This window comes from Leptinotarsa decemlineata, unplaced genomic scaffold (genome assembly GCF_025532065.1).
Source record: "Leptinotarsa decemlineata unplaced genomic scaffold, Ldec_3_MD MMD2_tig00026361_RagTag_RagTag, whole genome shotgun sequence".
Classification (NCBI taxonomy): Eukaryota; Metazoa; Arthropoda; class Insecta; order Coleoptera; family Chrysomelidae; genus Leptinotarsa; species Leptinotarsa decemlineata.
Genome location: NW_027412704.1, coordinates 4,034,194 through 4,050,198, shown reverse-complemented (window position 1 = coordinate 4,050,198; position 16,005 = coordinate 4,034,194). Strand labels below are relative to the sequence as shown.

The 16,005-nt window shown below is 35.7% G+C and overlaps 1 protein-coding gene across 7 annotated transcripts in view; it reads left to right on the top strand.

Moving 5' to 3' along the window:
• Positions 1-2,902: 2,902 nt before the first annotated feature.
• The window catches only part of LOC111502890 (diacylglycerol kinase theta), a 62,081-nt gene continuing 48,978 nt past the window's right edge, over positions 2,903-16,005 (top strand). For 3 of the 7 annotated variants that reach the window (XM_023157062.2, XM_023157065.2, XM_023157060.2), the window contains exon 1: positions 2,903-3,287. In XM_023157062.2, coding sequence (XP_023012830.1) covers positions 3,143-3,287 — 145 coding nt within the window. In that variant the 5' untranslated portion in view covers positions 2,903-3,142. The remainder of the gene's footprint in view (positions 3,288-16,005) is intronic. The other 4 variants (XM_023157066.2, XM_023157063.2, XM_023157064.2 and 1 more) reach the window with 3 other exon arrangements.

Genomic DNA, 16,005 nt, shown 5'->3' with positions numbered 1-16,005 from the left:
TTGTTTTTCTTTCAAATCTAATCAAACATTTAACACAATCATCAGGAATAGACAAGCACCATGAAAAATGCAATAATAATGCCTCACATTCGCATAAGATGTGTAGAGCTGTTTCTGTACCTTCATTGCATAATCTGCAGCTGAGGTCTCCGTTGTACAGCCCCATTTTAGTCAGGTGTCCTCTAAGCGGACTGTAATTATTCTGAGACGATCCCTACTATATTGAAGTAGTTCTTCGGTTCTTTTCTCGGACGGTTCCTTAATGAAGGTTCTACTGTGTTTGTTGCCAGGTACTTTTGTCCAGTATTCTGTGTGCTTCTTATTGGTCCATGTCCTAATCTGGTTTCGTACCGATGATTTTGGTACCCCTAGAGCTGGTTCAGGACCTATATATGAAGTTGATGATCCGTGTCTAGCGCATTCATCAGCTTTATCATTACCTGTGATTCCTGAATGCCCTGGCACCCAGTACAAAGTTAATTTGTTCCTGTCTGCAAGTTCATTCAGTTCTTCATGGCATTCCCAGACCAGTTTTGATGTCACCTTCGGGTTTGTCAAAGCCCCTAGTGTGCTCTTTCTGTCTGTAAAAATATTGATCCGCCCATTTCTTTGAGGTCCCATTTTAATAAGTCTTGCACACAGCAAGATAGCATACACTTCCGCCTGAAAGACGGATGTGTATAGTCCTAGCGGATAGCTGTAGTTTAGATTTCTATCCCTCGGTATATTCCAGCACCCGTTCCATGTTTGGTCTTCGATCCATCTGTATACCAGGTGTTTTTTCCAAACATGTTTTCGGGATGACTAATGGTCTTCCACTCTTCACGGCTTATGATTTTGGCCGTGAAGTTTGTGTTAAAGGTGTACTTCGGTGTCATGTGGTCCGTGCACATATTCAATATGTGCTCCTCCACTTGTTCCGAAATTTCTGTTCGGTGAGTTTTCCAGTCTGAATTGGACCATCCTGGCCTCAAATATAGTTTGTGGAGATCAAATCGTGAGTTGCGGTTTATTAAATTACTACGGATCTTCATCATGTAACAAGTGAATCAATCAGAAAAAAAGAAACGATACGTATCAGTGACTAGTATTCATCTTGGAATCTGATTGGTGAAATCCCACAGATTTCCCAACAAAATTTTTAAATCGTGTAAAATATCCCGCCAATTGGTCCTCAGTTTTCAGCATACCGACCAGTTTTCAGTGCATTTCTACGTCTATTTCATTCTTCGATGCTAGATGTGGTGATTGTAATTTTCAGTGTCCTCGTGTGCCTGCTTCATTTCCGGTCGACAGGTAGCGGCTCTTTTTGAGTCAGCTGGTGGCTGAACTAGACTACAGCGGTGGCGCAAGCCTCTGCCTCCGGTCGCTAGATAGCGCTTTCTGTCATACGATTCGTCCGTGCGCTTGTCTCAACTGTTAGTCACTAGATGGCGTTGTGTTCTCCAATTCCAGTTGACTCGATTACAGTTAGCAACATGCTTGTTATTACCCCAGTTCACTAGATAACGCCGGAACTCAAGGCTCGGATTGACCAGGAACACGACGTCTCGCGTCCGGACGTCCCGCACTTGCGCTCCCGTATTTCGTCAGTAACGGTTAGCCATTAGACAATGGGTCAGCTGTGTACGGTATCCCGCTTTTAGCAGACGCGACCACGGTTTTCAATGCATCTGTGCGTCTGTTTCATATTCCGATGCTAGATGACGCCCTCTTTTCCTCTATCGCGAATATAATTTTTAGTGCACTTCTCTGCTTGCTTCATCTTCCGGTCGGTAGATGGCGGCTCTCTTTCCAAGTCACTTGAAATCTCGACTTTCAGAAAGGACAAGAACCAAGATAAATACATCTCAGTTCCAAACCACCAATATTCGAGGAACTTTGGAAATATTTTCAAGGAACTAGGTATGAAGGTGGTTTTTAAAACAAGTCATACACTACAGAGCCTTTTGCAAAGTCCAAAAGACAAAGTCGAGAATTCGGAAAAGTCTGGAATTTACGAAATTGAATGTAAGGACTGAGATGCAAAATATTATGGACAGACAAAAAGATCTATCAAAGTAAGATATAAGGAACACATAACACACTTAAAATATGGAAGACCTGAAAAATCAGCAGTCGCCCATCATATTTTGCAAGAAAACCATTCCATAGACTTCAGTTCATTAAGATTAGTTAGACAAGTTAACAATAACAGGCAAGTAGATGCCTATGAGAGTGTAGAAATAAGTAAACAAAATAATATTATGAATAACGATGATGGACCTATACCAAAGAGCATACTATATAGCTTGTTAAGATAAAATAAAATGTTGTTGGGTTTACTGATTGCAAAAATAAATTTGGATAGGCAATATTGTGAAATTAATTTTTATATAGCTGAAAATTGTTTTATATAAACATATATTGTAAAATAATAGAAGAGGCAAAATTGTAAAATTAATTTAGGTTGGTATACCTGTATGGGTGGTACGCCTGGATGGTTTACCTGTATGGGATACCTATACAGCATAAATAGGATTAACTCGTATTAGTTTCTAGTTTTAATCCTTTAATCCTCTTTGAAGATGATCACTTGGTGATCGAGACAAATAACGATTTGGTGTTCGAAAAAAACTCCAGTAATATTCACTTGAAATCCAGTTTCCAGCGGTAGCGCTAGCCTCAGCCCCCGGTCACTAGGTAGCGCCCTCTTTCATGCCATTGTCTAAGAATCCTCAGACAGTGACTGTTTCAACTACCACTAACTAGATGGTGCTGTCTTCTCCAACTTCAGTTGACCCGTTTACAGTTGGTCGTTAGCTTGTTTCTACCGCAGATCGCTAGATAGCGCTCGTAGCCCGAGGCTCAGATGGGCGAGGAGCACGCGCCACGACGCACTCGCAACCGACCGACGTCTCGCGTCCGGACGTCCCGCACTTGCGCACCCATCGTTCGTCAGTAATGGTCAGCTGTGTACGGGAGACTCGGTCGAGAAATGCGCCTTAGGCACGTAAGTGTGGCTGTCAGAGACACGGAAAGGCAGCAGCGACATGTACGCGTACGGTTTCGAGATCACATAGACATGTAATATGCGTCGTCGAGCGGCTGCAAGTGCGTGTTCACGGTGAAAATCTGGCGTGAACGGTGGCTCGGAGAAATAATGGCGTCGGTGGCGGGCCCGCAGGAACAGCCGCCCGCCGCGCACGGCCACAGCTTCTGCAAGAAGACCTTCCACAAGCCCACCTACTGCCACCACTGCAGCGACATGCTGTGGGGCCTCATCCAGCAGGGCTTCATCTGCGAAGGTGAGCGCATTCTTCTTTCAGCGGACCCTCCTATGCGTGCTCCTGCTGCCATCCTGCTGAATGGCCAAATAGGTCACCGCTCTCTTGATATCTCCCGAGTGGTGTTGTTTTCGGATATCACAGCCGCATAAGTCTACATTTTGCTAATCTGTCGTTGATTTTCTGGTCACGTTAATATTTCAAAATCGATTATATTTATACCTCCTATACCTTCCTAGTAACCTATCAAAAATGTATCACTTTCGTTTGCGGATCTTACTGAAATATTTGTTCCAACACTTATTGCAAATTGAGGTTCTCAACACGTTTTGGGATATTTGAATGTTGTTTCATATTAATGTGAACATAGTTAATAGAAAGTAGGTACTCTAAATATTTTGGGGTTATCATTTTTGTTTTTAGAAAGGAATTGCTTCGTTTGCTAAGATGCTTTGGCTAACATTAAACTAGAATGTTATCAATAAATGACTAGCGTTTTTAACACTTCATACCTATAAGAAAACTTGATGTAGAAATGAGTTTGGGGGAATTTACAAAAATGTGCTTTTTTCTGAGCAGATTGTTCACCTTTACCCGAAATAGGAAATTACCTTTTGTTCGAAATATCCCAGAAAATCGTCGAAATCGCCCAAATTCACGCGGCAACTATCAGTGTGTAATAACGCGGAAATTTACATTTTTAACTTTCATCAACTATTCAACAAAGCGACTTCTGTGGAAAAATATATTTTCCGTTTCAATTTTTTCAAGTAAATGAGTATTTCAGTGAGAAAGTCTGCGCTATAATTAACCTCTATTTATACCCATCAGTACTAAGGAGAATATTTATTTTTGCTTGGTGGTAATTTGTTATAAATCACAAAGTTTCCTAAATTTTGATGAGTTTATTGACTGAAAATTTCAATTTGATTCAATACTAACCTAATGATTAGCTTGGTTTGTGGGAAAATCCAGAGCTTGGAAGTGAGAACTGTGGAAAAGATCCACTGGGAAGCATAATTACATTGGGTACAGATAGTTAATGTTTTTTTAAATAATGGTTTGTTCAACATAGTGTATAGAAATTTTTTTCTGATTGATTTGGCAGTTACTTGATGAAGATCCATAGTAATTTCAAAAACTACAACTCATGATTTGTCTCCACAAACTTTATTTTCAAAAAATATATCACATATTTCGCTATCACTGTAGCTTTTTCGTAGTGAATGACATACTGAAAGTTGATTCTATGACACAGCCCACCAAAACAAAATTAGTCTTGCTGCCGACAAAAAAATCAACTGACTTTGGTTAATTCATCTGTACTGATTCCAAAAATACAAACCTTTTCTTTGTATCAGCCCTAGTTTTCGAGATATAACATACTCATCAAATACTTAAATATTCTTACATTTCTGTATATTCCACCACTATAATTGCAATATGTTTATAAACAAACTCAACAAATTCTAAGACAAATGCATACTAATAACTTCTAATTTAAGTGTACTTATTGGAAATGCTCATTACATGAAATTAGCGCTAATTGCTTCTTATCTCTTGTCCGATAAGTAAATAGTATTTTCTCGGAAATGGCCTATAAAGTCGACTGCATTCCATTGTAAAATTTTGTCTGAACTTGAGTTTCGTTGCAAGAGTTTGTTTGTGACAACTGAAATCCATGGCTTCTACAAGCAGGCGTTGTTGTGCGAATAACCCGAACGTTTTTTGCTACATATGTGACGAGTACATTGTAAAGGAAAATAGAAAACCAGTTTGTGATTTTATAAAAAAGGCATATCAAGCCTATTTTGGTGTTCATTTATAAGATCAAGATAAATCCTGGGCTCCACATGTAGTGTGCAAAACTTGTCTTGAAAACTTGCGACAGTGGACGAAAGGACAATGAAAATGTTTAAAGTTTGGTGTTCCAATGGTATGGAGGGAACCAAAAATTCATTTTGACGATTGCTATTTCTGTCTTGTGAATATAAAGGGCGTTAATCGTAACAATCGACATACGTGGAGATATCCTAACCTGGATTCAGCGCAATAAGACCAATTCCATATCAGCTTGAGCAGATACCCATTCCAATATTTAGCAGCCTACCTACGTTACCAGAGGATAATGTCGAAACGTTATCTGACGAATTACAGACTAATAGAGTTAAGGAAGACGACAGTGATTTTGAAGGGGATTCAACACGTCCTGAGCGCTTTACTCAGGAAGAGCTAAGCGATCTTATTAGAAATTTGAACCTTCCAAAGGATTCTTCCGAGTTGCTTGCCTCCAGACTAAAGGAAAAGAAATTTCTTTTTTTTCTCTATTACTACCGTAATAGAGGAAAATATCTTTTGCCTTTTTTTTTCAGCAAGATGATATGGTTGTTTGTAACAATATTAAAGGACTGTTAGAAAAAATGAGTGTATAGTATACACCAAATCACTGGCGACTTTTTATCGACAGTTCCAAACGAAGTTTAAAGTGTGTCCTTCTACATAATGGCAACAAATATAGAAGTATACCAATTGGGCATTCTACAAAACTGAAAGAAGAATATAAAACAATATCGCTGGTGCTAAAAAACATCAAGTATGACCAACATCTGTGTTGATTTTAAGATGATGAACTTTCTCCTGGGACAACAAGGTGGCTATACAAAATATCCTTGTTTCCTGTGTCTTTGGGATAGCAGGGCTAAGGACCAACACTGGAGTGGAAGAAAATGCTTTAGTTCAAGAAGCTAACGTAGTTAACGAAGCATTGGTCGATCGAGAGAAATTAATATTACCTCCGTTACATATTAAACTAGGGCTGATGAAACAATATGTAAAGGCCCTAAACCAGAATCGTCCTTGTTTTAAATACTTGACCAGCAAATTCCCTGCACTCAGCAAAGAAACATTAAAAGCCGGAATATTTGATGGGCCTCAGATACGACAACTTATAAAAGATTCGCATTCGACAGAATCGATGACTGAAATTGAGTGTAATGCATGGTGCTCTTTTGTGAAAGTTGTGGAAAATTTTCTTGGAAACAATAAATCGAAAAATTACCGGGATTTAGTGGAGGAAATGCTCAACAATTTTAACAAACACGGTTGTCATATGAGTATTAAAATTCATTACCTCCACAGCCACTTAGACCGTTTCCCAGAAAATCTTGGTGACCTTAGTGAGGAAGAGGGGGAACGCTTCCACCAAGATATCAAAACGATGAGGTACCAGGGGAGATGGGACACTCACATGATGGCGGATTACTGCTGGAGTCTTCAAAGGGACCGTCCTTTTCAAGCCTTTGCAAGAAAATCATATAAAAGGAAGTTTTTAGGTGACGCCGAATAACAGATTTGTGCTGCGATGCTGTTTAGGTTACATAAAAAGTTAAATTTTTGTAAGTATATTGTTGTACAATAAATATCTTACTTTGTATTCGTTTTTCGTTTATTTGGTGGGTAGCATCACTACATATACTTTTATATACTTAAGGTACATCCTTAAGATATGATCACCTAGAACATGTTATATCAATAATACATGTCTATTTCCAAGAAAACAAGTTCAATAATGGTGATCTATTCAAATGCAATTAGTCATTAGGTAAAATGTTTGAATGTTTAAGTTTATTAATTCCCACTGCTTCCAAATAATTTAGGTATGTGTAAAATTTCAAAACCTCCGTTAAAGATATGATTTTCTTCCAAAAGATGATTTGAATACGTTGAACTTGTTTTCTCATTTACATAGCACCTATGATGTTCTTGGATGCGATTCCTAAATGTTCTGCCAGTTTGACACATATATATCTTAAAACAAATTCCACAATTTAATTTATATAAGTACTCCTGATTTCTCGAATTTAAATGATGTTTTTTCTCTATTATTTTTAACTAACTTGCCACCTCTACGTCATACCTGAATCGCTACAATAATTGCCTCCCCCCCAGAATTATTCCTAACCCCTAACTCCTAAAATATCTGAAAATCATATACTTGTTCAACTCCCACTAGTCTCTCAGCGATGCCTGGAATAAATAGCAATTTTCATTCTCTATATTCATTAAAATTTTATATCAAAGAATATCAGCAGTTTACACTTTGAAATGATTTCAAAATGCAAACACGGAGGGGATCTATTTGGTTTTTATTGGTACTTAAATCTTTATATCCTAGTTTTATTATGTCTATACCTATATGGTTATAAAGTTACGTAAAATTGAATATTCACGGATAATAAATTATTTTAGGAACTCATCATCACAGTATACTATTTAATAAGTATTGGCGTGAGTAGATCAACAGGGTGAGATAATTATTTGTTTTTTTAGAAGATATTATACTACGTTAAGTAATAACCTCTAGATGAAATAAAAAATATGATGATGATGATGACGAATAGAAGATCTTACCTTTTAATGAGCATTTTTTAATATCATTTTTATGACTAGAACATTACTACGGTATACTAGTTTTCACTTTTCAGTTTAAAATGTTTATTTTACGAAAATATGTACTCGTAAAGTACAGGTTGACGCAAAGTAGTCTACTTTGCCATTTCAACATTTGTATACTCAGAAGTAACTCATTTATTTTCTTCACAACTCTGTATTTGCTAACATTGAGTACTTCTGGGGTTTTAACCTGAGGTTGAAATATCAGTGGGTGTATCTCTTTTGAAGTAAGAAGAAGTAAGATTTTGACGTTACTTTAAATAATGGAAGGTAAAAAACTATCACGGTCACTACGTTCACCAGATATCACATCCTTTGATTTCTTCAAAGGTAACTTTGCAAGTTTATACAAAACTGAACTACGCGAAATTGTGTAATATATTTATTTAAGCGAACTACTAGAGTTTAGCAAAAACGTGAATATCTTTAAACACATTTCCTATTCATTAATATAATTTTGATTGATGCAACTAGTTTTCCTTCATTTTCAGTATTTTAATATAAACATTTGTTCACAAAAAGGATTTGAAGCTTTAATAACTTCTAATTATCATATGCTAGTTCTTTCTAAGATCTTCATCGCTCTACTCAAACTGATCGGTTTATCTTCTTGTTTGTTCTTTCATACGGTTAGAAAGCCTTAGTGCAGTTATTTGTCCTCTCCTTTCATCCGGATGTCTCTTTACATTTGCCTGTACTTGGGTTACATCAGGTAATATTCTCTGTGTTGATATTTCTCCAAGTTCATTGTTTCTAGGAATGTGTATTTGTATTGTGCAGTCCTAACATTCAATATACTAACACAAAGGATATAAGCCAAGTGCATGCAAATTTAAAGAGACATCCGGATGAAAGGAGAGGACAAATACCTGCACTGAGGCGTTCTAACCGTTTAAAAGAACAAACAAGAAGATAAAACGTTCAGTTTGAGTAGAGCCATGAAGATGCTATCGAAAGCGCTCGCATATAATAATTAGAAGTTATTAAAACTTCAAATCATTCTTGTGAACAAACATTGATATTAAAATCATTAATATATATAACAGAGAGCGTTATAATAAAACTATGTTGCGAAGAACTAATTTAATCGTTTGTGCTTCCTGTATGCGTATGGAAAAAAGGTTGATAGATTAGGAAACCACATTGCAAAGATATTTCAAAAGGAAGTGACGTGTAATATTGACTTACATTTTGATAATTATTCACAGAGAAGACTATATGACACAAAGTGACATGCTTAACAGACAAGTTGTAAATGGTAATTACAAGGAATTAAAGTCTTCCCCTTCTTTAAATATGTTTTCTGATGTGAAAATTGTTTATTAATTTATTGCATGTTCATTTAATGAGTTTGAGAACGTAAGGATTTTGAGTTAGTTATTTTCATTTTATACAAACATTTTCATATATTACAGGAAAATGTAAGATCAAAACAAAAAAAAACAATATATTTTGAGGGTAACAGCCTTTATTTACAATATACATGAAAAAACATTCAAGATTCAAGTGAAGTCTTTTGTGCATACCCTTTTTACAAATGTTGACTTTCGTTTATATGTTTCATCGTTTTACCTCATAAGGAACCAACAATAATCCCCCATCATTGCTGCATCTCATCTGCCTTGGTAACGTTGCTCCATTGTCAGTATGTCTTGGTGGTACCTTTCGCCTTGTTGGTCACTGACAGCACTAAAATTTTCTGGAAAAAAATTCAATTGGGAGTGCAAAAAATTGATTTTCAGAGACATGCGACATCCCATTCTGCAGTAGTTTTCAAGTAGTTCTTCTATAAGTGTTTCGCAATTTTCAACTTTCTTGTTCCATCAAAACTCCGAAACAATTCTTATGAAAGAACCCCACGCAGCTAATTCAAAATTACTTAGTTTTTGATCAAACTGTTGATCACTTAGTAGTTTTCTAATTTGTGGTCCAACAAATACACTTTCCTTGAGTTTTGCATCACTTAATTTTGTAAGAACGTACTTATGATGCACTGTTTGGAACCTTTGGTGTAGTAATGGATATTACTGGAGTAATATCCAACACCAAATCGTTATTTTTAACACCTCGACACGTATTTCGATCACCAAGTGATCATCTTCAAAGAGGAAGATTAAAACTGGAAACTAACGCGAAGCTAACCCTATTTATGCTATTTAGATATCCCATACAGGTAAACCAGATAATTTTCCTCTTTGAAGATGATCACTTGGTGATCGAAACACGTGTCGAGGTGTTAAAAATAACGATTTGGTGTTGGAAAAAACTCCAGTAATATCCGGAAGAACGTGTTTGAGATATTCAAACGCATCACCTTCTTTGTCTAATGCTTTTACAAAATTTTTTATTAACCCCAGTTTAATGTGTAAAAGAGGTAACAAAACGTTTTTGGGATCAACAAGAGGTATGTTCTTCACATTAGCTTGACCTGGAATATATTTATCTCTCGGAGGCCATTCTTTTACGTGATAATGGTTCTGTGTTGCCCTACTGTTCCAAAGGCAAGGAAAACAGCAAAACTTCGTAAATCCGCCCTGAAGACCTAGTAATAGTCCTATGACTTTTAGGTCACCACGTATTTGCCACTTATACGTATTATAACTTATTAATGGTATTTTCTGGAAACTTCGAGTATCGGAAGTTCGAGAAGCGGCGTTACAATTCTCATATACAACGGAAGCAGATTCGAATACTGGGCAGAGCCGCTGTGTTGCCAGATTTTAAACAATTTCCTCAATGTAGGGGAAAAGCAAATTTGGAATGTCGTGTTCGTTAAATTTTTGTGAAAAAAATCATAACTCAAAAATCTTAGGTATCACAGTCGTAAACTGGCTGTAAACTAGTGTAATAGTATATTACGTACCGAGTAGGATAAGAAGCCAATTACGGACGAGTGAAAATTGGTAGCACGACGCCTCAGCCTTATCCTTGAGGTGCGTACTATACTTTTTCTACGACTGACCGTAGAAAGGAATGGTACAATATATTTGTGTAAGATCATGGCTTTGGATAATAAACTCAATCAGTCAGAACTTAATTACATTATTTCAAAATTGGTGGCAATATTTTCGAGAAATTGTTTTATTAGGGTTCATTTTTGTTAAAAGTTTTTGCTAAATATTCGAAATAAACGAGAAGAACGTTTTCAAAAAACAGAGTTATGTTTTTCTTGTCTTTGAAATTATATTCGTATTTTTCTCTTGATTTTATTTTTGGCAATATTTGCTTTCTCGGTAATATCTGGTGCGGTAGCACGAATTTTTTTATCGTTATCACTCATTTTGAATTTTTACGAGATACTGAATGACAGCTTATAAATAAAACAAGTGGTTGTTGAAGAGGCACAATCCTATAGCAGGGCCTCACCTTATACGTAAATGTATATTGAAAATCACTAACACAACCCCCAAAAATGAATAAAAACTTGATCAGCCAGCTCCCCAATCAATCGTTGTCAATACTTCGAAATACTATCGTCGTCCTCGCATATTCCACTGAAAATGTCTGCCGCATTAGCAAACGAAACGTTATATTCAACTATGGCGTGCTAGCCCCAATTTTGTTCTTTCTAATCGTGATTGCGGTCTTAAAAACCAATGTTCTCAAACACTAAATACTCAAAAGTATGTCACCAAAAAATGATTAGGTTACAGCAAGTATGACTTATGTTGTCTAACAGGCCTACTTACTGTCGCCGAATCGCCGTAAGAAGATAGTATTTGCAGAATTTCTCCCTCGCCATGTGATCTAATCACTCACCAAATGAACAAATTGGCTTCATCGGAGGCTGGATTCATTTGATGCAGTGTACATTGGTGTGTCATAATAAAACCTCGCGGGTTGCAGCAGAGGATCAAATAGGCGCGCTAACTTTGAATCTACCTCTACCTTAATCACCAGCTGAGCTTGTGGTGACCATTGAGCTGTTGAGAATGAATCACAGTAAACAAGCTGATCATGGAAATTATGAAGAAAGTAGTGAATTTCATGATAAATGACAGTCGTCTTGATACATTTCAAATGACTCTCCCACACACCGGTTTCGATTGAAGACGAATTTCCACAGCGAAATACGGTGTTTCTATTGCGCAGTTTTCCGGGAATATACACCTATTTATAGTCTAAAGGTCAAAACAACCGAGAAGAGCTTGTCACTGGTGGCTTTCATCAACTTGAGGAGGTAACATATTTTTTTAATGAAGTCTCTTTCTCACGTTTCAAAGAGGTTGGTAATAGAGGTTGGTAGTAGAAAAAATTGTGAAAGGAATATGTGGGAATGGATTTTGTAGAAGCATTCATCAAAACGGTTTGATACACTACTTGGGTACATACAGGGTTGTTCAAATTCGAGTATACAGGTCGTTTCTTTTATAATGTGGTAATATTGCTATATTCTAAACCGTAACAAATACGAAAACGAATAAATGGAAAAAAGGTAGAAAAAGATTAGATTTTATTGCCTGGGGACACATAAAGGATAAAGTTTTTTCAACACCAAGTACATATATCGACCATCTCAAACAAAAAATTAGAGATACATGTATTAGTATTGCCCCTATTATGCTATAAAATTTCCAAAGAAATTGTCTGGACCGACAACTAATGTGCATTCAACAAGAGGTCGTCAATTCGAGCATTCCATTTAGATTGCCATGTAGCTTTGATTTTCCGTATTGGTTTAATTTTTCCCAAAATTCATGATAAAATAAATAGTTTTTCTGTTTGATTGTCGTCACTGATGATGGTGGTCATTTCAAATGAAACGCTATAAAAATATTATCATCAATATCTGTAATAAAAAAGACAGATCCGTATTTCCGTCAGATCCGTATAATTGAATGGTTGAAAAAAAAACAGTTAACTGAATGAATGTTTATTATGTTAGTGATGTAATATATCACACTCTCACTGAATCGGACCTGTACTCAGTGAGGAGTGTAGTTTTTATGTACCTACTGGTAGCTTAGCTCAATGACTGGTTTGAGCAAACGACAAAAGTGAGCCCCAGTCACTGCCGCTAGTCGTTTCATCCAAAACTTACAGATCGTGAAAGGAGTCCTAGACACGAGGCGGCTTACTTCAAACACAAGACACAACTGCTTATCTCTATTTTACTACGACAGACTGACGCCCCAATAACAAGATGGTGACTACTTCAAAATCCCGTCTTTCATCAAATACTACCATATTTATTCAGATATATTTTGTGGAAGAGTCAACAGTCAAATCAATAAATGTGTGTAGTAAGTTGCTGTGTGAGATAAACTTCTGAAAAAGTATAATAACTCAGTTTTCCTCAAACATTATTCTATACTGACATTATAAATGTGAAATTTTGTGAGGATGGATGTATGTTTGTGGCTCTTTCACGCCTAAACGACTGAACGGATTTAAATGAAACTTTACATGATTACAGCTACAATTTTCAAATGTTTTGTGTAATTTTGGTCATGATATAACGATAAGTATCAAGTAAGTCGGAACAATTCTTGCTCCCTGAGAGCTATCTAGGCTTGCGCTGCTTACACCGTTGGAGTTACATGGAGATAATAATAATAATAATAATAATAATAATAATAATAATAATAATTTGTTCTCTTCTTGTTTAACATTATTGACACAGTGCAGCAGAAAAGCGGGAAAAGGAGCAACTCTACAGAAGATCAAGTCTGTGCGGAGGGAATTAGATTGGGAGGTGCAATTGAATGTAAAGTTAATAATGATAACATAGTACATACAAAGAATATAAAATATCCGTATGAACAATAAGTCTATAGGACTTTTCTGGGATAAGAATATTTGATCAATATGTCTCTAAGAAGTCTGAATTTTTTTTGCTCAAGGGAAGGGTGTACTAATTTTTCTATTCTTTTTTTCAAACGAAGTATTGAATTAATTTTAACTGATTTTTTATGAAAGGAATAGTAATTGATATATCTTCCTGAATTAGTAGGTTTGACATACCAATCAGTAATCAAGGAATTATCAGTTTTACGGATAACTCTTGATACAAGAGTTCGTAGGGGTGGTTAACGGAAAAACAGATTTTTTTTTTCAAACAGATGTGATCTTTGGCGTTATTTGCTTCAGTTTTTGTACGCTCTCTGCATAATATTCTTTTCAGGTTTCATGATGAAATAATTATTTGCGTTTCTATACCTGGTTTTGTGGTGGTGTTCTATCGGTAGGAATTCATATTTTCTTTAGGAAATAAAGTTGACGTATATCTAGCATTTTGGAAATTTTGAAAAGTTCTTGTGTTGAGTATTTTTTAGGTTTTCGGTATATTTTTGGGTAGTTTCGAGTGCTGAGATGTGAGTTCTCAAAGCTATACCGTAAGATTGTTTATATCAAATAGTTCTAATTAAAAGTCCGCGATAACATATATATATACCTCTTATAAAGTGGTAACCACTATATGCAAAATTCTGAGCCATAAATACAATTAAATTGAAATGTATATTTCAGAATATCTGTCAAATTCTTATAAAAATTGATACAATTGTCGTTTTGAGTATTTAATATAGATAAACTTAATCTTTTGTACTAAGTGATTTGGTCGAATCGTTTAAAAGTTATCACGATAAGATTAACTTAACGCAACGCAGTAAGCCATTACGCGCCGCGTCTACTGTAAGACGCCGGGGGACGATGCGCGGTGGAAGAGGGGCAGTCTAAGCAATGAAGCGCCATCGCCGAAAACGCAACCCGAACGCTAGCAGACGCATGAGGTAGACGTCGGTTGTGTTAGTTTTGCGAATTTAACATAATTCGATGTTCGAAGCTATTCATTACTTAGTGCAGTTGGCATATTTTTTAATTATTGTATTTTTGAAGTAAAAATATAAATGACGACCTGTTCGCTCTTGTATTAACGTACAGCTACTAAACCTAAAATCTTGAAATATGCAGGTAGGTTCTTTGTATAGCGTAAATAAGCATCAAGAAAGGGAACAAAGAATTTCCACCCCCAAGGGGGAAAATAGGGGCTCAAAGATTGTATTGAATTTCGTCAGTTTTAAAGTTGGGTTGATAAAAAATATTTTGAACAGATACAGCACTTTTGTAATATTAATCGTTTTTTCTCGTGCCACTCTGTACATATTATTTTATGTCAGTCACGCTTTACGAGGAAATCGTTGTATTATCATACCTCAACTACCCTGCGCGATAATTCCTTCCTAACCTGTTTCTACGACAGTGTCTTGTTTTGTGAAATATAAGCAATCAGTGTCTATAAATAGTTTCCAGAAATAGAGCAAGGCAACACGAAAATAGTGTCCTATAGGAAATTGTACTTCACGAAAGAATAAACATAACGATTTACGAGACTCAATGGATATTCTTCATCAACCGAGCTAATGAAGCTACTACTTGTTGAAATTATTACAAATATAACTTCTTTCGTTGCCTACACTTGGTAATCACCATCACATAAATGATGAAAGCTCCGTTTCTTTCATTAGAACCGGCCAATAAATTGCGAATCTGTTTATACAGGGTGTACCAGTGCTTACAACTACAGGGTGTATCAATATTACCAGACCAGAATCTTACCAGTTTTTGTTGTGGATGTTCGTTTTCCAACATAGGTTCTTTCAGAAGTTTTGTCAATTTTATTGTAATGTGGTATATTCTGATCGATAGAGAATTTCGTTTTATATGCATTGATGGTATTCATTTAATCCAAATTCAAAATTTTTGCCTCTCTTCAGTTTATTGAGAAGAAGAATATATTTACTGAAAAAGGTAACCCTAATATACAATATTATATAATTATATATTACTGACATTATAGAAATTGAAAATAATTATAAAAACTCAAAATGTAGATATAGTTCGAAATTGAAAATGAAAATTTCTAGTTTGAAAAATAACGATATGTGCAATAAAAAATACATTGCAATATAGGTGCAGCTCCTATACAATGATAAATAGAAAAAAACAGCATACAAATACTATATTTATTAAATAAATTGATGGATGTAGCCGTTACTACGTGGTAGGAAATCATAATGGAAAGAGAAATGAAAATATATACTCACACATATATACATCTCGTCTCAAATATATTAGCATAAAATCTTGCGAATACATAAAAAATAAAATTAATATCGTCATATAGAAAAACTAAAATATATATAAAAAGTTTCTAAACTGGAAGTTTACGTCTCACACCAAATATAGATACTGTGTGTTTATATAATAAACGCCAAGTGTCATTACGTTTTTCCATCATATATTTTTTCAATAACTTTTTAAAAAGGTCAATAGAATCTATATCCTT